The sequence below is a fragment of the Capricornis sumatraensis genome, chromosome 9 (genome assembly GCF_032405125.1).
Source record: "Capricornis sumatraensis isolate serow.1 chromosome 9, serow.2, whole genome shotgun sequence".
Taxonomy (NCBI): domain Eukaryota; kingdom Metazoa; phylum Chordata; class Mammalia; order Artiodactyla; family Bovidae; genus Capricornis; species Capricornis sumatraensis.
The window spans coordinates 67,458,695-67,484,308 of record NC_091077.1 but is presented as its reverse complement, the minus strand read 5'-3'; the positions used below and the strand labels follow the sequence as shown (position 1 = coordinate 67,484,308).

The 25,614-nt window shown below is 41.3% G+C and overlaps 1 protein-coding gene across 1 annotated transcript in view; it reads right to left on the bottom strand.

Annotated features, from left to right (window-relative positions):
• The window catches only part of SGCD (sarcoglycan delta), a 434,054-nt gene that overhangs the window by 123,641 nt on the left and 284,799 nt on the right, over positions 1-25,614 (bottom strand). Inside the window, exon 5 of the mRNA XM_068980722.1 lies at positions 25,029-25,148. Within this exon, the coding sequence (XP_068836823.1) occupies positions 25,029-25,148 (120 nt within the window). The remainder of the gene's footprint in view (positions 1-25,028; positions 25,149-25,614) is intronic.

Genomic DNA, 25,614 nt, shown 5'->3' with positions numbered 1-25,614 from the left:
CTGAAGGATCACCTTAGTGCTCTTAAATTTGAGTTGCTACCTGGACACACCTGGCCAGTCAGATTCTAGTTTGAGAACTGAAACTAAGCAACACAGTGAGTAATGCTGGTGAGTGACAGATACAAGACAACTAACATTTTCTGCTTTTACAGATACAGTCTCTTTCATTTTCCTGGTAACCAATGAGATGAGAAATACTGACTCAGGCAGGTTAAGTAATAAGTTACCCACTGTTACAAAGATAGTTAAAATAGAGCTGGGATAAAAATTGAGACAAACAGCTTACATTTTAACTATCAAAAATGCGGTTGGGGACTTTGCTGGTGGTCCAGTAGTTGAAAATCCTCCTGCCAATGCCGGGGGCAAGGGTTTGATCCCGAGTCCAGGAATATCCCACACAGCATGGGGCAACTGAGCCCGTGCACCGCAACTGCTGAGGCCACGCCCTAGAGCCCGCGAGCGGCGGTTACTGGAGCCTGTGGGCCTAGAGCCTGTGCTCTGTGACGAGAAGCCACGGCCGTGAGAAGCCTGCACACTGCAACAAAGACCCAGCACAGCCTGAGTAAATAAATAAATAATGCGTGGTTGGGGCTGGCAGTCATGTTGAAAGGTACATAAGAAGTAGCATCTCAGTGAGAAAATGTGGCAGAGTAGAGAAAAGAAGAGGTCACATGGCCCCAAGGGGCAGAGGAAATACCTGCATTCTAGAGGCTTCCCTGTTGATTTCATTATACTTGACAACATGGATAAGTAGCCTTAAGTGAGTCTTAAGAGCTTAGCCTCTTCAAAGAGCAAATACCACAAGGAGGCAGCTCTTCAGTGAATGGAAGCGGAGGCTTTCCAGTTCCCTTACTTTTCAACATTAAACCGGAATCAGTGCAACTGTCATAGTCTTGAGTTTCCATTCCCCTTTGCTTCTAATGTTTCATAACAGGTATCAAACCTTGGCTTGGCATTCAACTTAGATTAGGAAATATAGCTATGGAAAAAAGGTTAGTAAAAAGAAGGAAACTTCTTCAACTGTGTTCTTTATCACTAATAATTTTTGAGACTTAGCAAGAAACAAAGTCTGGAAAAAGAACTTCAAAAGAAGACACTACATCTGCCTATGACCAAGGTGAGAGGTGAAGGGTGACAATGTCTTTTCCTGTTTAACGCTTCCTCACTTTACTTTGACCTTAGAACAATTATTTGCTTTGGGGAAACCAACTAGGGTTGATAATCACGTGGCCTTCCCCACCACTTACACACTTACAGAAGGGAATGTGATCCAGGCTGGCCAATGAGAATATCTGATTTCCCAGAAAGAGCCTTTGCTCTAAGACCATGTGACACAAACAGGGCCAATAAGTTCTTTTCAAGGGGTTGCTGTGGCTGCTTAAACAACAGTGTTCCTGTCTCATTCTTTCTGAGATGATGTCCAGTAAGGAACTGCCTGAAGGAAATCTCTGCAGAGGAACAGATGTTAAAAGCACCAGAGTCTGTCTTATCTGAAATTTTTAACTATCTACTGAGTGACCACATTCCCATCTTTTGTATTTTTTTTAAAAAAATATTTTCTTTAAGCTAGATTAATTAATTTAGTTTTCTCTCACTTACAATTGGAAGCACCTTGTATAATGCATTATTTTCCCCATTGGGTGGGAGAGTCAATTTTATGACTATCCCTAATAAGCCATACCACTAAAGAGAGGAGAACTGCTCTCTGGAGCCCACAAACAAGTCTATCTTTAGAGAGAGACTGTTATTTCTATACTGCAAATGCATGTTCAATATTAAATGGAAATCCACAGGGCAACAAAGCCAGTCAATTTTCACTACCAGACAAGAGTTGTGAAAGCGAGTATGCTTGAAAATGTCCTTCCCGTGTGACCTCGTATAAGATGCCTTTAGCATCTCTCTCTGTTTGTCGGGGGCAAGTCTATTTTGCGAGCTTTTTCCTCTACTCTTAAGAACAGTGCCAATGTCACACAGGAAGAAAAAAAAAACCCAAACAAACGTGTCTATGAGGTCTGAATCAGTCAAAGAGTATGTTCTTACACGTACAACTGATTTCCTTTTAAAGAAGAAAGAAAAAAAAAAGCAGGTGTCAAAACCCAAATCTACGGAGCTTTATAGCTCGATTTGGGTATTTGCTAAGTGTATTGTGTACTGCTTTGTCAATCCAAGTGACAGTTCATCAATACTAATCTGATTCCAGTTGACTCTTCCTTTTCCCTAAACAGGATTAAGGTATACTATCTATGAATATATTTTATCCCAGGCTGTAAATCCATATGCTTTAATGTAAATACATTAGTATCTCTTTTTAAACAGAATGCACTGTGTATACAAGGAAATGAAGATAAATTACCAAATTGTCCTGAAAAATGCCTTTCTGATGCACTATTAAAATGTTCCAGCTTTCAAGGCAATAGTAAATAGGTCAGGCATTTCCCCTCATTTTATACTGTGATCTATATCCCAGGCTCAGGGAGAACCTATTAACACCCAGAATATCTTATGGATAGAGTGTCCTTCCTGGTCTGGTGCAGGTGAATTTTTCTTTCCTTTTTTCCTCTGTTTGGTTGTACCTTCATTTCTCCCTTCAGTTGATATTTGAATAGTGCCTGCTTTATGGTTTAGGCAATGTCCTAGGTACTAGAGATGATAATGGTGAGCAACAGTAATAATCTCTACAGACCCCCACAATTTGCCCTAGTGTTTTCCAATTTGTTCACAAATTGGGTCAATACACACCAAGGGTCAAGCCTTCTTATCCTGCACCATCTCACCTGTTCATGCTTACAAGATTTAGTTGACATAACAATGCCTTCATCTTTGAATATCACTTTGCAGTTTGTGAAGACTGTCATATACTTTTTCATTCTCATAAACACTTTTATGAAGGGAGCACAGGAACTGAACATAACTGACTAATTTAAGGTTGAGAATCTAATAAGATAGGACACCATACTACGAATATCCAAATGGCTATGACAGTATCTACCTTCCAAGCAGTTGTAAAGCTTCAGTGAGGGAACACAGGTTTAGCACTCAGAACTGGGCCTGGCATACAATGAGAATGCAACAAATGCTACCTGTGATGATGACGGCCTCATTTAGAAACAAACAGAAACCACTGCCACTGTCAAATCATCCAATAAATGATGGCTGAATGGCCCAATAGATGGCCATTTGCCCAGCATTTATTGTGTGTCAGGCACTGCAAAAACCCTGAGATTCTGTGTTAAACACGCCAAAGCTTCCACTTCTCCCACAGTTTACAGAGAGATTTTTCAGTCTTGGCATTTGTGCTTGTTAACAGTTTCACCCATTACAATAGCAGAGTTGAGCAGCTGTGACAGAGATCCCATGGTCCAGTAACATAAAGTATTTACTATCTGGCCCTGTATAGAAAAAGAGAGTCCAGGCCTAGATTCTTATATTTTTGCATTCTCTTAGCTGTTTTCTTTTATTATCCCTTGGAATTTAAGAAATAGAAGGTGATAGTTTACTTATATGGGCTAATCAATTTGTTTATATCTGATGACGTGCTCTAGATACAGAAAAAGACTTTATGATTCTGGTCTTACTGATTTTTCCAGAGGAGTTCTTTCTATTGCCCTCTACGGGTGGCTGGATAACCTTGTGAAAATACTCTTCCAAAGCATGAACTCACTCTTCAGTGGTCCTGCTGTTCTCTTCCTATTTGCTGTCTCCTTATTAGGCCCCAAACATTTGCAGCTATCCTTGGATCCCTTATGATCTCATGCTTGGCCCAATTTTTTCCCATTATGTGACTCATTGGGCAGAGAATATCATTCTTGTGTTTCTTTGCTAGAGATCTTCTTTATCAGCATTATTTTGGCTTTTACTTCCTAAGTCTGGGCTGGTTGATATGTTATTGGGCAGTTAGAATTTTTCTCTTTTAAATATTAGTTTGCACAAGTATTTTCAATATTCATTTAACTACTGGCTTAAAAGAAATGTTCAAGGTTCTAATAAGAACAGTAATTGACTCTAACTTGAATCCAGGCACTTGCACTGTATTATATAATTCAATCATTATAACAACTCACAAGTTAGGTACTATTATCATCTCCATCTGTGGATGAGCAAACAGGTTTTGAGAGAGGAAATTAATTTTTAAATGATAAAATATAGTTAATTTATTGAGAACTTAGTAATATATCTGAGGAACTGCAGTTGTAATAGGGGTGGGCCAGGCATGTGGCTGTTAGCTAGTGATAGCAGTCCCTCTCAGCCATTGGTTGATGCCTCAGTGGGCCTCTCCCCTCTCTGCATAAAACAAGCCCAAAATTGGATTTTTGAGATGTTAACCTGCATCTTCTCAGTCTGCTAGCTTTCCAATTAAAGCCAGTATTCTTTATCCCAACAACTTAAGTTTCTCAGTTATTGGCCTGTTATGAGGTGAGCAGAGTGAGCTTGGGCTCAGTAATGTGGTAAACTTTACATGTCTTATTTCCCAACATGACTGTCTCAGAAAGCACAAAAGGCTCAGTGAGGTTGCTGACTGGCTCAGGATCCCACCACAACTAAGTGGGCACACCAGGCCTCAATACCGAAACCTGACTGAGGTCAGGAGGCTGTGTTCCAGGGACTCCATTTAAAACCTATATTGTGGTTCACTCACAAAAACACCCATCCCTTCCCTCTATCTCCTCACTGAGTCAAATGTGATGCCTCCATGCAGCTTGCTCATTGTGTAATAAGCTTAAAATATTCTAGGTATTTCCTTTCTGTGGTTTGGTAATTAGGATGGTAGAAGGAAAAGTAATTAAATAATACTGACATTACTGAAATATCAATAACCTCAGATATGCAGATGACACCACCCTTATGGCAGTACACAAAAAGGAACTAGAGAGCCTCTTGATGAAGGTGAAAGAGGTGAATGAAAAAATTGGCTTAAAACTCAATATTCAAAAAACAAAGATCATGGCATCCAGTCCCATTGCTTCATAGCAAATAGATGGGGAACAAGGGAAACAGTGACAGACTTTATTTTGGGGCTCCAAAATCACTGCAGATGGTGACTAAAGCCATAAAATTAAAAGACACTTGCTCCTTGGAAGAAAAGCAATAACAAACTTAGAGTATTAAAAGGCAGAGACATCACTTTGCTGACTATGGTCTGTATAGTCAAAGCTATGGTTTCTCCAATAGTCCTGTAGGGATGTGAGAGTTGGACTATAAAGAAGGCTGAGTGCTGAAGAATGGATGCTTTTGAACTATTGTGTTGGAGAAGACTCTTGAGAGTCTCTTGGACAGCAAGGAGATCAAAATAGTCAATCCTAAAGGAAATCAACACTGAATATTCATTGGAAGGCCTGATGCTGAAGCTGAAGCTTCAACACTTTGGCCACTTGATGCAAAGAGCCGACTCATTGGGAAAGACCCTGACGCTGGGAAAGACTGAAGGCAGGAGGAGAGGGGATGACAGAGAATGAGATTGTTGGATGGCATCACTGACTCGGTGGACGTGAGTTTGAGCAAACTCTGGGAGACGGTGAAGGGCAGGAAAGCCTGGCATGTTGCACAGTCCATGGGGTTGCAAAGAGTCAGACACGACTGAGTGACTAAACAACAAAGAAGGAAAAGACAGAAGCTGTCATAGTGAGGCCTTGAAATCAAACATGTATCAGCTTTAAGCTCTCAAGGATACCCAATACCAATGATTTCTTATCTCTTATTTAAAAATGAACCCTAGTCCAAGTTCTGATCTATAATGGAAGATAAATATTGGAACTTCTGTACATCAAGAAATATATGCTAAAAAATGAGAAATTATCAAGTAGGCTACTGAGGTTGACTAAAGATATTCTGAGAAGAGATACCCCTTAGATCTTCAACTTACAAGGAATTTCAAAACCTATGTTTTGATAACTGAACTGAGTCATTCTTGGCTCTTGCCATTTCATCTTTATAGCTAATGGGATATAGTCTTTCTATATTGCAAATTGTGCTTCTATACTTTATTAAACAGAAATGTAGCTTTAATTTATAGTCGTGTGGTACTAGAACTTGGGTCTTTTAACCCAAGGTTAGGTTATTATTATTTTTTTTTCCTATTACATGTTATAGCACAGTTCTGACTAAGATGTTTGAATACTGGTGCTCTCATGTTGAATTTCAAACCAAACTTACTGTTCTGGGCTTTGTTCTGCATCTACAAAGTGAGCATAACCCACTGGCCATTCTATGGCTCTGGTTATGGAGACCAAATGAGGGGTGAATGAGCTTTCCAACCTGCTTAGCAAAATACAAAGCTCGTGATAAGTGGTAGTATTCAGCAATCTCCCTGTATCAAATAAACTCTCCTTTTTAATCTTTAAAACTTGTCCCTTGTATAAGTAGGTCCCATTAAAGCCAGATAAGTAAGCTCAACACGTAAGACTAAAGGCAATACTTTCATCTAGGTCTGCTAAACTTGCCCTATATGTTTTTATAGCTCTCAAAAAGTCCCACTCCAAGGTCTAATTTTAGGGACACTGGACACTAACATATCAATAAGCCCAGTCTCATTTTTCTGAATCTTCTTACTCAGGCAATGCAAAAACTCCTTCCAGATTTTCATGACAAATGGAAACAGCTCAAGAAGGCTCACTAAATGGATGACACTGACATCCCTCCAATCCATTACAGCCAAGGACTTCCAGAGTCCCAGGGACCCCACAAGAACCATCCTCCTTTCAGATAACTGATCATAACTTGAGGAATCATTCCAGGATTGGGCCAAATCAGCCCTAAAGGAAGGAAAGGAAATGTTACCGATTTTGGCACATCTCACAATTTTAAAGAAACAGATCCAACTATGAGACCTGTTACGAATGTTACTGCAGTAGTCTTTAAGGCATGCCATCTAATATACCGCTTAGTATTTGCCATTTTAAATACCTGGAATGACAGGTGCAGTCTGTCCTTTGCCCTGGAAAGAGAAGGTTTTTGTACTGACAAAACAACAATTGTTCTCATTGAAAAGGGGATTGGGAGGAAGCATCAGAAACAAGTGATATAATACATGTAAAAGACATAAAGCTGAGACAAATGCATATGAGGTCCTTAACAAATGTCAGTAAAGTCACGAATGCTTTTTTAATGCCTATTTCAACTCTGTGCATGGGTGTCTGTGTCTGTGTGCTAGTCACTCAATTGTGTCCGACTCTTTGCAACCCCAAGGACCCATCAGGTTCCTCTCTCCATTCTGCAGGCAAGAATACTGGAGTAGGTTGTCATTCCCTTCTCCAGGAGATCTTCCCAACCCACGGATTGAACTCGGGTGGCCTGCATTGCAGGCAGATTCTTTGCCATCTGAACCACCAGGGAAGCCCCAACTATATATAAGATTATATAAATAAGGGAATGCATATCTATCCTATGTGACAAGCATAATACATGCTGTGTCAAGAAATAACAGAACTTCTCATTAGGAACATCTTGCCCCATCTTGCTCCAATTCTTAATTCACAGATAAAAGTAGGGAATCGCACTGCTCCAAATGACAGACAGAAATTCAAACCCTGACTCCTGTTACTTCTGTCTCCGCCAGTCCATTTCCTGCAGAGCTCCCATCTCTAGTCCTTTGCTTCTGCCACTACTTTAGGGCCAAGCCCCGAGCTACAAAGACAGGAGGAACACCCTTACCCATGACTGACATTCACTATGTACCTGCTGTGTGTACGGCCTCCTATCAGGCACTTTGGAGGGGGAAAGGATGTTATCTACAACCTTGAGCAATCAGAGAGAAGGACACCTGATCTTCTGAGAGGATGAAGGGCAGAGAATCAGGGATATTCGAGTTTATTTATAGGGGGCTTCCCTCGGCATTCTGTACACCTTTACTCTGGTTGGCTCAGAGGTTAAAAGTGTCTGCCTCCAATGCGGGAGACCCAGGTTCGACCCCTGGGTCAGGAAGATCTCCTGGAGAAGGAAGTGGCAATCCACTCCAGTATTCTTGCCTGGAGAATCCCATGGACGGAGAAGCCTAGTAGGTTACAGTCCACGGGGTCGCAAAGAGTCGGACACGACTGAGCAACTTCATCTTCACCTTCACCTTCACCTTACTCTGGTTCACGGCTTTTCAAACTTAGTATTGTTATTACTGGGGATCAGACAGTTCTTTGTTGTGGGAGCTGTCCCGTGCATTGTAGGATGGTGAGCAGCATCCCTGTCCTCTAGCCATCATGTGCCAGGAGAAATGCCCCCACCTCCTTCACTTCAAGTTGTGACAATCAAAGATATTTGTTGACATTCATGTACATTTCCATGGTGGGGGGTGGGGGGCAAAATCACCCCTGTTGAGAATGACTGTTTGGTCCCAGTATATTGTGATACCCTCCTCCTAATAGCTCCAAGCTGATCCCATCCTCAGAATTTAATCATAGTGCTAGCTCTATGTGCAAAAGGAAGCCTTTTCATCTGCTCCATATTATTAAACATGAAATGACATAGACATACCTCAGAGTTTGGAATTATGTCTTATTCTTGGTATATTCCAGCTGAATCCCCAGCTTAATGTAGAGATTGCACATTAGTGCTTGCTAAGTACTTACAAGGAGAAAGGGAAAGATATACCCAACTGAATGCAGAGTTCCAGAGAACAGCAAGGAGAGATAAGAAGGCCTTCAATGAACAATGCAAAGAAATAAAGGAAAGCAATAGAATAGGAAAGGCTAGAGCTCTCCTTCAGAAAATCGGAGATACCAAAGGAATATTTCATACAAAGATGGGCATGATAAAGGACAGAAACAGTAAAGACTTAACAAAGGCAGAATAATTAAGAAGAGGTGGCAAGAATATACAGAAGGGCTGTACAGAAAAGACCTTGATGATCCAGATAACCTTGATGGTGTGGTCACTAACCTAGACCCAGACATCCTGGAGTATAAAGGAAGCATTATCACCTATAAAGCTAGTGGAAGTGATGGAATTCCATTTAAGCTATTTAAAATATGATGGTGTTAAAGTCCTGCACTCAATATGTCAGCAGATTTGGAAAACCCAGCAGTGGCCACAGGACTGGAAAAGGCCAGTTCTCATTCCAGTTCCAAAGAAAGGCAGTGCTAAAGAATGTTCAAACTACTGGACAATTGTGCTCATTTCCCATGCTAGTAAGGTTATGCTCATAATCCTTCAAGCTAGGCTTCAGCAGTACTTGAATTGATAACTTCCAAATGTACAAGTTGGGTTTAGAAAAGGCAGAGGAACCAGAGATCAAATTGCTAACATTCCTTGAATCATAGAGAAAGGAAGGGAATTCTAGAAAAACATCTACTTCTATTTCGTTGACATGTGAAAAGCTTTGACTGTGCAGATCACAAGAAACTGTGGAAAACTCTTAAAGATATGGGGACACCAGACCATCTTACCTTCCTTCTGAGAAATCTGTATGTGGGTCAAGAAGCAGCAGTTAGAGCATTACATGGAAAAGCTGACTGACGTAAAATTGGGAAACGAGTAAAGACAGGCTGTATATTGTCACTGATTTTTTAACTTATATGCAGAGTACATCATGTGAAATGCCTGGCTGGATGAGTTATAAGCTAGAATCAAGACTGCCAGAAGAAATCGCAACTACTTCAGATATGCAGATGATACTACACTAATGGCAGAAAATAAAGAGGAACAAAAGAGCCTCTTGATGAGGGTGAAGGGGAAGCGTGAAAAAGTCGGCTTAAAATCCAACATTTAAAAAAGTAAGATCATGGCATCTGGTCCCATGACTTCATGGCAAATTGAAGGGGGAAAAGTAGAAGCTGTGACAGATATTCCTCTTGGGCTCCAAAGTCACTGCAGATGGCGACTGCGGCCATGAAATTAGAAGACACTTGCCTCTTGGAAGGAAGGCTATGACAAACCTAGAAGCGTATTAAAAAGCAGAGACATCACTTTGATGACAAAGGTCTGTATAGTCAAAGTTATGGTTTTTCCAGTAATCAGGTGTGGATGTGAACGTTGAACCATAAAGAAGGCTGAACGCCGATGCTTTTGACTTGTGCTGGAGAAGACTCTTGAGAGTCCCTTGGACAGCAAGGAGATCAAACCGGTCAATCATAAGGGAAATCAACCCCGAATACTCATTGGAAGGACTGATGCTGAAGCTGAAGCTCCAATACTTTGGCCACCTGATGTGAAGAGCTGACTCATTAGAAAAAACTGATGCTGGGAAAGATTGAAGGCAAAAGGAGAAAAGGGCAACAGCGGATGAGATGGTTGGATGGCATCACCGATTCAATGGACATGTACTTGGGTGAACTCTGGGAGATGGTGAGAGACAGGGAAGCCTGGTGTGCTGCAGTCCATGGGTTCGCAAAAACTTAGTTACTAAAGAACAACAAAAACACTTACATCAGAGTAAGGGACCTTGCCTGGGGCCTATAGACACCTGGGATTCATAGTTAGAACTCAGGGCATCAGAGAGCTTTGAAGGGGCAGATTTCACATCATTATTTTCCTTAATCCCTAAATTAAATCTAGGATGTCCTTTGATCAGAATGTAGAAAATGATCTGCAGTAATTATCTCCATGGGGCTGTGTCATCAGTAGAAATTACAGATTATTTCATGTCAGAATAAAATTGTTGTGTACCTCTCAAAAATATCATTCATGCTCATCACTACTTTGAAATGAGGATAATCATGAGGCCTATAACAACATCTTTTAAGGTGTTTGTAACAAAGAAAGACATGTTACTACATCGCAAAATTGTTTTTTATATATTGATGACTGTCTAACATTGGTTTTGTTTGGTAATTTTGTATAATGGGATAAAAATACAATTCTGAGAAGTGATCTTCATTAGCCTGACAAAAGGTTCCATGGCAGAAAAAGGGAGATGCTTGCTTTCAAATGACCATTCAACATAAATATCAGGCAAGTGTTCAGAGATCATAGCCCATGTCTCAGTACTTTCTGCATCATCCCCAGGGGTGACTGGGGGAGGATCATACTCATAGCAGGGTCTGATCCCAGTTACTGTGAGGCATGGGTGACATGCCTTGCCCAAGTCAAGGTATGAAAGCTGGGCAGAAACACACATTAGCTGAGGAACCTCAGGCAATCTCTTTTTACCTCCAAGGGCTTCAGTCTCTTAATCTCTAAGATGGAGATTTGGAAAGTTCCTTTCTCTTTTCTCCCTATCTTGAGTACCTTTTAGTATAGTTCTGAGAATCAAATAAGATGACAACAAATATTCAGATCTAACTCGACACTACTATGCAAAGGGTGACTTTACATTCCGTTCTAGGATTCCATGAAGTCTTGTACATTAGCCCATCTGTGATTTGTGGTAGCATAGACATTCCCTGACTTCTCACACTTGACCTCAATTCTCTGGGTACTTTTAGGGTACATGTTTTTCTGATGCATTTCTCACATCTCATATTCTAGCCTAAGTTCTCAAAGGCGGCAGAGACCGTGCATTATAAAAACAATTCCCTGGCACTTTACATTGCTCCACTAGAAATCATTTGATCAGAGTTTGCTAAGGAGACACATATTTTCAGAGTCCTGGGAGGAAGAATTAGTCCAGGGGAGCTTGTTCATGCAAGGACGCTCTCATTAAACATACAGCTGAGGCACTAGAGCCTGAACACTCCCCAATAACCAATCAGCGCGACAGATAGGAAGTCGAGAGGAAAACTCATTTTCCTTGGCAGCTGAGACATATTTAACAGCCAAAGGAGGAAAGCACATTGCCTTCCTCCATAGCTCATAGGCACCTTGCATATTGATTTCATATCAGCCCTCTCCTTTGTTTGCTTAAGTGCAATCTCTTCCACCAGCCCAGGATACAAGTATCTGAAATGTGCTCTGACCTCTGATAGGTTCCCATCAAGCAATTCAGCAGGAAGAAATGCACTGTGTCCAGACCTCATTTTGGCCATGCTTGTGCTTTTTCCAACTGACATAATCCTGCCCTTTCTCACATGGAAAGCCGGTTTCCTTTGGGCTGAGAGTAAAAAAACAACAATGGGAGCTGTGAGCACAAGTCTGGTAGAACAAGATCATGACTTTCTTTTTGGAATGTCTTTGAATTAAGCCACGAAGCGCAGACCTCATAGGTACATCTGGTCCTCTGATTACTGGATCTGTCCAACCCACCCCCTACTGCCGGTTGTCCTCACAGCACCCTGTAAATCACAAATCAGATCTTGTCACTCCCCAATTTGAAGTTCTTCAGCGTCTCTCCACTATTAAGTCCATACCTTAATACAACACACAGTGCCCACTATAATACTATGGTTTTATGATAGGTTTATACACATGTACATCTCCTTAAGTATATACTTATATACATACATATATACCACATACATAACAAATATATATACCATGAATACAAATGAAACATAAATAATATAGACATGTATATTTGTAGCTACATTTATGTAGCATATATTAAAAGGATAGGCTCTTCATACTGAAATAATGAACTACACACTTCAAATGGGTTAATTGTAAGACAATGTGAACTACATCTCAACAAAGGTATTATAAAAAAAATAAATATGCGCCCTAGAGTCTGATTATCTGTGTTTGTATCTCACATCTGCCATTTAACCTGTGATGTAACATTGGGGAAACTATCTTTCTATTTGTCAGTTTGTTCATATGTAAAGTAAGTATAAAAAAAAAACTATCACAGAAGGCCTTTGGAAGAATTAACACGTGAAGAGATTTGAAGAGCACTTGGCACAGAATTAGCATTTAATAAATGCTAATGATTATGTTTATAGCTTGTCTTTTGTCCTGTCTGGGCACCCTGCTCCTTGGCCTCTACCCTCTGGCTGTGTTAGACTCCTGAAACTTTTCATGAAAGGTTGTGCTTCCCCAGGATTGAGTAGACGCCAGTCCACGCTTAGCTCATCCAAGTCCGTTTTTCTTGGTTAACTCCTATATGGCCTGCCAGTCTCGACTTAATTACCATTTCCTTCAGGAAGACTTCCCTTACTTGCAAAATTAGGTTAAAACCTCCTAATTTTATGTTTCTAGCCATCATATACTACTCCCATGATGACACATCCTTCTTCTCATGTAGATGTTGAAAACATCTGTCTTTCTTGCTTGGCTGTGCATTGTAGAAAGGCAAGGGGCATGGGTGTCCTTGTGGTCAGCACAGCAGTTGACCAGAGTCAGCACTCAACTAACACTGGCTGAATACGATTGAATTTCTTTTCTGTAGTTTTGTAATTTTGTAGAGAGAACTGTTTACACTATGGTTTGAATAATGCCAAGAACCTTCCTATTGAAGTCACTTTCTTTTTTTTTTTTTGCGACCCGTGAAAGTTTCTGTATCATAAATAACTTCTAAGTGTCCAACTCTACTTGACTTTTCTTTTGGCTTACAGCATGAAAATCCTCTCAAATATTTCTGTGAACATTGCAGCCACATCCTGCCCAGGACACTGCCAAAAGGAGAAAATCCCAGGGAAGCTCTAGCAGAGCCCTGAGACATCATCTTAATTCAGGATTTTGGAGAAATAAGCAATTCTTATTTACACTATGCTGATAATGACAAGCTCTTCCCCAACGATAAATTCAAATATGCTTATTTGCTGGGGGGAAAAAAGAAAACAATGGTAGCTCATCCCACATCCTCTACCACAGAGCTGGGCTTCTGCTTCTGCTGATCCTGCCATTTAGGCAGCTGTTGCTAACCCACCCGCACCTGCAAAGTCTACCTTGGCCCCAGCCATCACAACCTCTTGTCTAGGATGTTCGGCAGGTCACCTTCACAGGCTTGATCTCCTAACCCCTGAGTCCAGAACAAACTGCAACCAAGGGCTGCCTTCCTTTTTTAACTTAAAAAAAAGTTTTTTTCACTGCTATTTAATATGGGTGTGTGCTGCTTTGGTACCCCTGCTAGACTATAACTGACTGTGATCGAGGGACCTTCACGTTATGTTCCTCATCCCTGAATGGACTTTGATTGGTGTCAGCTGCACACATGCTGCTCTGTAGGAATTTGTAGGAGGAACCAGTATCAATACATGGGGCACCTTATGCTGTGCTTAGCACCATGCCAAGGACTTTCCATGTATCATGTAGGTACTTTTATCACCCTCATTATAAGATGAGAATGTGAGGTTTTCAAAGATTGAGGAGCTTACCCAAGGTTGTACTGGGAGAGCCAGGAGTGGAGTCCAGGCAGTCTGTCTCCAAAGCCCACACTCAGAAAACCATCCTGCTTTCCAACACTACTGTCCCTAAAAGAAGAACCTTTGGCATTTGCTTTTCTATTCTGTGTCCTGAAGGGCACTGGATATTTTCTCTTCTATCTCCCCTCATTTCTTTTGTTCAGGTTCACACTCACCGCCTTGCCTGCTGTTCCTGGGGAAGATAGGGTGTCCAAGGAGTTAAGATTCAAAAAGTAGTTCATGGCAAAAGCTTAGAGCAAGGTGGGAGGAAAAGCATAAAATGTATTCTTAGCATCCCTTTTTTTTCCCACTCAAATAAGTAGAATTAAACTCAAGTCCCTCCAATAAAGGAGAATCAAGTTAATTTCCTTTCCTATTCTGCACACTGAGAGTTTCTTATTCACATTGTCATTTCATTAAATTCCTACTGTCACCACAGAATACAAACATTCCCCTTGGCCTCTGCTGGGAAGAAAGGAAAAAGAGAATTCAACTCAGATGACTTCTGGTGGCATAAGAATATTCTCCAACCATCAACAGAACTAATGAAAATGGAGACTCATTAGCTAGACTCTTTGGTAAAACTTTGTCATTGAAGGCGGCCTGATAGAAGCTCTTGAATAGTTTGTCTCCTGGTCTGAAAACACTCTCTTTTGGGCATTAACTGGCAAGAAGACAACTTTGAAGATGAAAGCAAACCGACAGATGTCTGAAAGCCCATTAGCTGTAGCTTGATAGAGAAATTAAATTTGTCTCGGTTCCACAAACAAAAAAACACACATGGCCCTCTCTCAGTAAGTGCTGGAATTGGTTCTCTTACAAGCAGCCAAGATGGAACCTCATCAACTCTTTAAGCAAACTGGAAAGCTGACACATGTCCCCAACTGCCATTATTCCCTCCTCCCTCCTCCCTCCATCCAGATGCGGAAGACATGGCTCAGCAAGTGTGGGCGTTGGCTAAGGCAACGTCTGTGGGCTAGCTCAGGATGTTTACACAGAACGACTAATCCACCCTGCTGGTATGAAATCGCATCTCCCTCCTGCCCAGGGGAAAGGCGTGTGGGGCTATGCAAACAGGTTTTCCTCCTGCATCAGTTATCAACCCCAAAGTGTGGGGGGAAAGCTGACCCGTCCCAGTTTAAGATGCCTGTGTGCATGGGTGGATGAACATATGAAACCAGGCAGTGGAATTACCCAGGCTTTGAGACTTGTTCTTTTTTATTTTTTGGAGAATTATAAGAATTGTACTCCCAGGAGCCTTTCCAATGAAACCTCTGAAAGCTCATTATTATCTCTCTATTGTAAAATTGTGCCTTTTCTCATTAAGTATCTCTGGATTCTTAAGGTTGGGGGTGTTCATCTGAGACTCTTTTATATGTGACTTTCTCACTACATTATTTATGGGAGAATGTATCTTTATGATCTAATATATTATTTCTGTATGCCTCTAAATAATAAACCAACCTTGGAATGAGGTGCCAGAACTGTACAATCAGCAGTTCTCTGTAAAGAGTTGAATCTCCAGCAGATGATCTCTGCTGAGGGTAACACAGAGCAGGCTCGAATGTTACTATTAGGTTGGTAAACCTCCTCTCCCAAGGATCAGAGAACTGTTCAGTTTTTACCACCACAGAAGAGAAAGTGTGTCTACTTTTTTATATATAATCCTGCAGACTTTCTCAGGTTTCCTTCTACTCACTGATGGGATATTCCATAAAGAAGAGAAAGAAGGAAAAAAAGAGAGAGATGCAGGAAAAGGAAAAGGGGAGAGGCTGTTTATTTAGCACCCACAAACACAGCCTAAATGATTTGAGTAACACAGCCAACTTCAGGTAGCTGGTAGCTATGGCAGAACCTAGTTATGCCACATTCTAAAGCCTTTAAGTTCCTTTTCAAGGGAAAAAGCAGAGTGGATTAAGAAAAGCATAAGAACACAGGAGGAGGCTCTCAAATTCTGAAGGTGCCTCCAGAAAGGCAGTCCTGTCTCCAGTCTTGAGTCTCCACCAGAGAAAGAGGGGGGTTTGTTTTGGCCTACTTGATAGGCTTCTCTAAATTCTTGCTCCCAGATGCCCTCTTTGACCATCTCTTCTCTGGAGTCCACCTGCTCAGTCTGTACAAATGGTTCTCTTACTCTTCTGCTAAACTCTTCAGAAAAGCATCTCTTGCGGCTTTTGTTTTGGCTGGCACCCCCCACCAGACACTTGGCCTCTCCCTCCAAGAGGTGCTTGGGCAACAAGTGCCAGTGCATGCTCAGCTCAGCTCAGTTCAGTTGCTCAGTTGTGTCTGACTCTTTGAGACCCCATAGACTGCAGCACAGCAGGCCTCCCTGTCTGTCACCAACTCCTGGAGTTTACTCAAACTCATGTCCACTGAGTTGGTGATGCCATCCAACCATCTCATCCTCTGTCATCCCCTTCTCCTCCTGCCTTCAATCTTTCCCAGCATCAGGGTCTTTTCAAATGAGTCAGCTCTTCGCATCAGGTGGCCAAAGTATTGGAACTTCAGCTTCAACATCAGTCCTTCCAATGAACACCCAGGACTGATCTCCTTTAGGATGGACTGGCTGGATCTCTTTGCAGTCCAAGGGACTGTCAAGAGTCTTCTCCAGCACCACAGCTCAGAAGCATCAGTTCTTCAGCTTTCTTTATAGTCTAACTCTCACATCCATACATGACTACTGGAAAACCCACAGCTTTGACTATTCATCATCTATCCTAAATTGCTGCTACTCCTGTACATTTCTCTTAACAATGCCACAACTGTCAGGTTGACACGGTGTACAACACTAGGAACATCTCAACTTCCCTCCCTTTTGACTTTCCACATCTAGTTCATTGCCAGGTTCATTCTCCTTCAAGATGATCCTTCCCATTTGTTCTCTCTTTCTCTCCTCATTTAGGACTTTATGAATCATCAACACAGGTATTATAATAATCTCTTAATTTAGATGCAAGGTCTTACTGCCTCTGTTTCTCTGTACTATCCAGATTGGTTATCTAACATTCCAATGTTCAAAAATTATAGTCCTTTCATGTAACAAATATTACCAAGCACTTATTAAACACAGACACTATTCTAGACTCTGAAAAATAAGAGTTCCTGGTATCATGAAGTTTACATTTTGATGAGCTAGACAGGATGAAAAAAAAAACACACACACATACACACACATATATATAAAACACACTATGCCATGTTGTGATACTTGCCATGAAGAGGAATAAAGCAGGTAAATGTACAGACCAGGAATCTAAAAACACTTCTGTAAAGTGCAAAATAGTGGGGAGTATGATCTGTCTCAACTACTCAACTCTGCTGTTGGAGGGTGAAAGCAATCACAGACAATACAAATGAACCTGGCTGAGTTCCAGTACATTATTTACAAAACCAAGCAGTGGTTGTGGCCTGATTTGACCCACAGGCCATATTCTATCAACTCCTGGTATAGATTTCAATAGCAGGAACATGCTATTTTTTTTTAAGGCAGTCAAAGGAGACCTCTTTGATGAAATGTTATTTAAGACGTAAAGAAGGAACTCCTTTATACATAGACTAGAAGAGATAATTCCATTCAAAGGGAAGAGAAAGCACAGATGCTGGGTGGTGAAAACATGCTTGGTGATAAAGTGAGGAAGCCAGGCTATCTGGGCCTGAGCAGTCAAGGGGGAGAGAACTCACAGAGCATCTTCCCCTGACACCGTTCATAATGCCTGGGTTCCACTACTGCATGCCCAACAGTCGTGACTTTCCATGATCATGTCTTTGATTATTATAATAAAATTATAATGAATATTTGCTATTTTTCTTTGCCTAGCACCCAGTCCTCCTCCTGGGAACAGCACCTCAATTTTCCTTTTGAGAATGGACCGTGCTCTGTCTCACTCTCAGGCATTTCCAATCAAGCTCCAACAGTGGGATATGAGCCAGGCTGTGCTATACAGCAGATTTCATCACCGAAGTCAAGATGGCACGTTCAAGGATGGGCATACGGTTCCAGTCAGTCCAGCCAGCATAAAAACGAGGACTTGGTTGGATTTATGTTAGGAAGGTAAGCACTCCTCCTGCCTACCAGCAGAGGTAGGCACAAGACAAGGCTGGAAAACAGAGCTGAGAGATGGTAAGAGAAAAAGGGAGACTGAAGGTTGGCTCCATTATTTGAGCTAATGAATTTAGCCTGCAGCCGGCTACCACTGAACTTTTCTGCCACACAAGGCAATAATCTCCTCACCACTGGCTGTGAGTTAGAATCCCAGAATTTACAGCCAAATGAGTCCTGACATTTGTAAAGACAGCAATCTCTGTATGCACTCCCCCCACCTCAATTCATACTCAAGACTTAGTTCAAACACGCTCTTCATTTAAGAAGCTCTCTAAATTCTCTCTGGGATACCACCCTTTTCCACGTAGATGCTATAATTCTAGAGTCACTTTGTTTCTCTCCTTCTTAGAAGCTCGTTTTCTGCTTGGGCTCTCAGATATTTGCATGTATGCTCCATCGTCCTGATAAGACAGTTCCCTGAAAGAGCAGGAACAGTGACAGTCATTTCTGTATCTCCATGACTACCGTAACAGTGATGTGGAGATACCTCATATATAAACACACACACACACATATATGATACATATATTTAATGAATAAATACTGCTAAGAACACTCGCCTCTTTTCATCATAATTGTCAATTGCCAGGCTGCAGTACAGAATCTCATCAAAAACTAATTCAAATGGCTAAATGCATCATCTGATGTGGTCTTAAAAAAGAAAAAAAAAGCATCAGACCACGTTTAAATTTATATAAGTCTTATGCTAATTTAAATGGCTTTAGATTTAATTAAAAATGTTTTTCAATTGATAATACTGTAACTCGGATAATTAGCATCAAGTGGCATCTAGAGGACCTATTTAAAAAACTAATCTAGAGTATAAATAGAGCTAATTAACAATTAGAATAACACTTTATAATTGTGCTTTGTTTATGAAGGCTATAATGTCCGATTCATTGTTCAATGAAATTGGTCATTAATGAAGATCAAAATTATGTTTTCTCTGGTGTCTCCATGCAGATGCCTCTAAGATGTGCTGGCTTTTATGATGTCTACATTTGATGCTTTTTAAAGACCTTCCTAACTGGTATTTCATATCTTTGTTCTGTAATTAAAGTTAAACTGTACCATGCCTCATCATCCATGCTAATTTGACACCTGTTTGGTAATTAAAAGAGCAGACTTGGCTACAAGCTTAAATTCTCTTGTGTAAGATCTAAAAAAGCCACCTTTGTAATATGGAAAATCTAAGGTTGACAAAGGCATTGAAGCCCATGGGAAGAAAGACAGCGTGTGGTACCTGAAGGAAAGTAAGACTTTGCAGCCTAGGGGGATGAGGCCCATGTGGAGAATCAGGCAGGCAGGCAGGACAGAGGTGCAGGGTATGATGGGGCGACGGGTAAGCTCGGCTGCAAGTGATGAAGTGAAAGTGATGGGATACTTCCGTACAGAAAAGTCCAGACTCTTAAAATTTGGAACTAGAAATGAGAAGACAGTTCAAGGCAAATACAGATTTGAGGGTCACCTGAAAAGGGCAATTACTGAAAGTGTAAGTAAGTACAGGATTTTCCACAGAAATGTGAAAAGAGAAAACAAAGAAGTGACCAGGAGGGAAGTCTGCTTGTGATGCCAGGAGTGAACCCACGTCACTGAGTAGGTGGAAGAAGAGTGAGTACAGGAAGCAGAGGAGCAGTTACAGATGTGGGAGAACTGTGGGAAAAGCAGTGTCTCTCGAAGCCAGAAAGGAGGGGAAGAGCTGGAGAACCGCTGCCCAGTGCTCCTTCCCCGTCGGTGCCACGCTCCATGTCATGGAATTTAGGGAAGCTGAGGCTTCCGTGATGGAGGTCGCGGTTTCCCTGGTGGCGCTAGTGGTAAAGAACCCATCTGCCAATGCAGAAGACGCCTGAGACAAGGGTTCAGTCCCTGGGTCAGGAAGTTCCCCTGGAGAAGGGCATGGCAATCCACTCCAGTATTCTTGCCTGGAGAATCCCATGAACAGAGGAGCCTGGCAGGCGACAGTGCATGGGATCACAAAGACTCGGACATGACTGAAGCGATTTAGCATGCATGCACGTGACAGACACACGTGACAGACACACATGACAGACACACGTGACAGATACACATGACAGACGCACGTGACACACATGACAGACACACATGACAGAGGTCCTCGGGCACTGTGGATAAGACTGTCTGCATTCAGATCCTGCCTCCGCCAATTTCTCTTTGTGCAACTTTGGGTGTGCTTCACATCACTCTGGGCCATAGTTTGTCCCTCTATAAATCAAGTTGATGAGCCAGGTTCCTCTAAGGTTGTGATGTGGATCAAATGCTTGCACTCAGTGCAAGTGATTGGCATCTTGCACAGAATAAGCCCTCAATCTGTGTTAGTTATATTTATTTTGGGAGCAAAGTGGAAAAAGCTGAGCATGAACTCAATGGAGAGCTACGAGCCAAGTGGTGGCAAAATTATTTAGTTGTGATTATCTTGGGTCAGTGGTTCTTTAGCCTGTATCAGAATCACCTAGGACTTGCCCTACGCTTGAGTTTCTGATTCAATAGGTCTAGGGTAGAGCTTGATAATTTATGTGTCAAACAAGCAAATCAGAGTCAATGCTCCTAATTCTAGGGCCATGCTCTTAGAATCACTGTCTCTGAATGAAAGGGAAGACCCTACAATTTTGGGAAATCAACTCAGGCCTTCAATTCCTCTCATAAGTAGTTCCTATGTTGAAAAGCTGTTTTCTTTTCTGACCCTAGCTGGGTCTAGAAAATCTACCAGTCCAAACTTAACTGATACCTGATCACTCCTACAAGTCCTAAGCCAATTTCTTCTGTACCTTTTTCTGAGAACCTAAAAGAGCTATGTCAAAGTTTAGGACTTGTTGGGTTCCCTGATGCTCAAGTGGACCAATAAAACCCATCGCCAACACTACAACAGTCAGCATACTGAGGACCAAATACTGTGCTTATCCTCAGTACATATACTGTACCACCGAGTTCTCACAACTCCTGTGAGAGTCAGGGCTCGTGACTCAAATGACACCACGTCACAGAGAAGAAGGAAGCCTACAAAGGTAAAGTAATGTATCTCAAGGCACTGGCCGGCAAATGACAGAAATCAGGATTAAACCTGTTCTTTCAGCTGCTCAACTAAGCAGCTCTTGCCTGATTTCTTTACCCAGGAAAAATGCACATTATGAAAGATCAGCAACTATTGTCTGCCTCCACAATTCCGCCACATCTTTTTCAGGGTAAAAGACTCTAGATAGCTGACTCTTCTATATGAGGTATGGTTACTAGTCCTTTAGCTAGACTATTCAGGGTTTTTGGAGAGTGCCCAAGGTGGTCATCGTCCTGAAAACTGAATAGGTGGGTGTGGTTATCCATAGAAGAACATAAGCAATTGTCCTGAGCCCCTGGTTAAGCTACTGTATCTAAGACACACTATTTTCTTAGTAGTATTATCTTCTACTGCTTATTCTTACTCAACTATTCAACTAAAATAACTGATTTATTTACATAAGTTTCTTACTACATTCATTCATTCTTACTTCCGTTCTTTATTGTGTTCCTCTCTCTTTGCATTACACATGTAGAAACTAAAGCTTAAAGAGAAAAATAAACTTGGATAGGGTCACTCAGTTCCTGAATATCTGAGTGAAGATTCACAATCCAGGTATGCTAGATTCTACTATGAAATATGCATCCAGACTCCAATCTCCCAAGAGCTTGTGCAGTCTGATGACTCAAAAAGACAAACTTCTCATTAAGCTGAAAATGAAATTGCCTAAACTTCTCATTCCACACCATATGGTTGGATCCCAGATGACAGGAAGCTCATTTCTGCAACACACTAGGCTCATTTCACTGAGTAGGATGTGAGACTTGTGGGGTGGTCATTTCCTTCTTTTCAGCACTGGTAGCAGCAGTGGTATTTATTATGATGCTTCCTTTTGAGATTTTTACACACACACAAAAACAAATGCTTCTGATGATGGAGAGAGACAGATTTATCCTAAATCATTGTGCAAGTGAAATATCACCAGCATAAGAAACAACAGCAGCAAAATTATTCACCTGCCTTCAAGCAACCAAATACTACAATTATCTCCAACACTTAGTTTATGTTACGATGGAGGAGGGGAGTTCTTAAGCAATACCATCATTGAATTTCATATACAAAGATGAAACCACAGTGTTTAGACATCTAAAGTATCTTTGCAAAGTCAGGTTTTAAAGCAATGGGGTGACTCATGAAGGTTCAGAGACTAACGTGAAGTGCCAAACACCATTTTTACAAAATGATTGTGGCATGAGATGCCAGCACTTTTTTCCCTGGGTAAATACTTTAGAGCTGAAATAGCAAAATACTCTTGAATAAGAAGATAACATACAGTTTCTGTGTTTGTTTGTTTGTTTTTCCCACAAAAACTTAGAACTAACATAGAAAGTGCTATTTTATGAATAATAGAAAAAAATTATCGTTTAAGAGTTGGCAAAGATCCTAGAGCTATATTTATGCGTAGCCATGTGCATTGAGGATAGTGTTCATAGGAAAGAATTTGAACAACAGTCACACCACTTACTGGTACTTGATCTTGGTAAGTTTCTTCACCTTAGTTCACTCATCTAAACAAGGGGCCAATTTGACAAGGCAGCAAAATATACTCCTTTAATGAGAAGCAGTCTGCATTCAGATACCTGTATGTGAATCCTATGGCTCACCCCTTCCGACAGTTCAGCTCCATCCTCTGTAAAATGAGGGTGATAAGAAGGGTGCCTGCCCCAAAAGGTGCTGGTGAGGTCTAAAGGTAATCATGCACACAGTGGCACTTGGATCATAGCAAGTGGTCAGTAGACTTTACTCTTTTTTAAAGACTATCTACTTGAAGGCCTTTATACATAAGTTCTAAGAGGCCTCCCGACAGCAAGGGGGTGGGGAACAATGACGCTACACAACTTAACCTTTAAACCTTTAAAGCCCCATCCACAACCCAGAGCAGTGCTCTTCTTTTACATATTTTATTGATTGGGGTTTGGTATGAAATTTTATTTTTAAAAGTCTCTGTTGCCAAATTAAAAAAAAAAAAAACTGCTTGAAACTTCTGCTCTAGACAATTCTCATTTTACAGACAAGAGAGAAGCAAAGCCCTGAAAGACGAAAGCAGTTGTTCCAGGTTACATTCCAGTGAGCACCTGACAAGTGATTAGACCACCCCTGGCTCACTGCCTCTGTGCCCGGCCCTCCCATGCCACTGAGCTCTGTCAGGATATGCCCACGGCCACCTGCTGACTCTGCTGAGCCTGAGGCTGGTTGGAACGATGCTAAAGTTTTGAAACTGACAGTGGGAAGCAAAATGGGATCAGTTAGAGTGATGGGGAAATAAGGGGGTAAATACAAGTGGGAGAGTAGAGGTGTGAGGGGGTGTGTTTTTGTGTGCTTGTGTGTGTGTGCTATTATACTAGGTATTCAAGATCTCAGTTTGAGAGCCTGGTAGTTGAAATAGACCTAGTTGAAAAAGACCTAGAACTCAGGGAAGATGCTGGGTCTGGGGATGAAAACTTGAGTCATCCAGCAAGAAAGTTAGCTATGAATGTATATTATACCAGAGAGATAGACAGACCGACCAAACTGATGGACTGAGGGTAGAGGTGACGACCAGGAGAACACAGCGCTAATGGAGAAGAAAGATGCAACTTCTTCCAATAGCTAATAATGCAGACAACAAACAATAAGCTCAAGCAAAAATAACATAATTTAAGATAATAACAGCTAGTACTTAGTGATCACTTCCTATTTTGTTAGCCACCTTACTAACAAATTTACATAGATTATTTCATTCAATCCTTCCAATCTCAGAAGGTAGATACTTCTATTACCCCCACTTTATAGGTGAGCAAAACAGGGACAGAGACGTCAGATAACTTGCTTTAGGGTCACACAGCTAGTAAAGGATAGAGATAGGATTAAAATGATGGGTTAATTCCAGAGTCTGAACGTTTAACTGGTATGTTTCAGTAACTCTTAGGGAGCAAGAGAAGGAAAAGCAGGATTAGTATTAATAGCAGCATGAGTATTAACAGCAGTACCTACAGCTACCACTGAATGAACACCATTTTGTGTTTGGCACTGTGATAAGTGTGTATAATATGATCAAACATGATTCGATCGAACCCTAGGGAGAACTTGAGAAGGCAGATGATCTTAGCTCGATTGAGAAGAAAAAGAAAATGGCTCAGTGATGTTGTTAATTTGTCTAAACTCACACAGTTAGTAGGTGACAGGGCAGGAATGAAGAGCCAGGTTTAGGACAGGAACTCTTAACCCACCCTGCTAGACTGTTTCAGTGCACAGTCAAATTCAATGATTTCAACAGCGGACCCAAAAAAGAAATTCCTGCAAATGTTTTTACAAATAAATTCTTGGGTCCTTCCACCATGACTTCTAATTTAGTGGTTCACAGTTGGCTCTATGAACCTCAACGTTTCAGAAGTTTCTGAGGTGATTCTTAATTTATAACCTGGTTTAGTGATCATGATAACAATGTATACAAGTCTTGACTGCTTCTTGTAGGACTGTCAATCTGTGAGGATTAGTGCACTTCTTGATATGAGCACACATCCCCACCGGAAGTTTGGTGTCGGCAGGCATGCCATGAAGACTCATGATTCGAGAAATTTTCAAGGTGAGAGCTGGGAGGTTCCTCGTCCCTGTTTTATGACAGTAAAATAACCTTGATAAGTAATTGGCCTAAATCACTCTTCTAGACACCATTTCACTGTGCCTCTAAAATATACACAGTAGCATCAAACCAGTTCAATGACTGAAGCTTCCTTACCTAAAACGCGTAATCTCTCGGCTCCTACTACCACTTCATTGTCATCTGCAGAGAAGAGCAATTTTCCAGAAACCGTCTTTACCTCAAACTTTTTGCCATAAGCTTCGATGGCTTTTGGCCCTAGAAGAGGGAGAGAAAGAATACATTAGTCCCACTACATTCAATTTCAAAGAGCTTTTCACAGAACATACACATCTGACAAGATTGTATTGGACTTTAATGTAAGTGGATTGGTTTTCAGAAGTCAGCCGTGACAACCAGCCTCGTGACTCTAGCCATGTCTTGTCAATTACTTTTAATCATACGCTCTCCGGCTGATTTTAAAAACCATCAGCTCCTTCCTCCAAACTAATGCTTGAATAAGATTTCCCTCAGCTAACCACCAAATTACTGTCCAATACTGTAGATTTTGGCTTGTCTTTATGAAAGCACAGAACACTCACCACCTCCTGAAGGACTGGCATTTTTTTGGCCAGCCCCAACTGCTGGAACTGGCCAAAGACATGCCAGTTCTTCAAGAGGTGGTGAGTGCTCTCTGCTTTCATAAAAGGGCATCTTTAAATTCAGCTGAAATCTGTCTCATTCT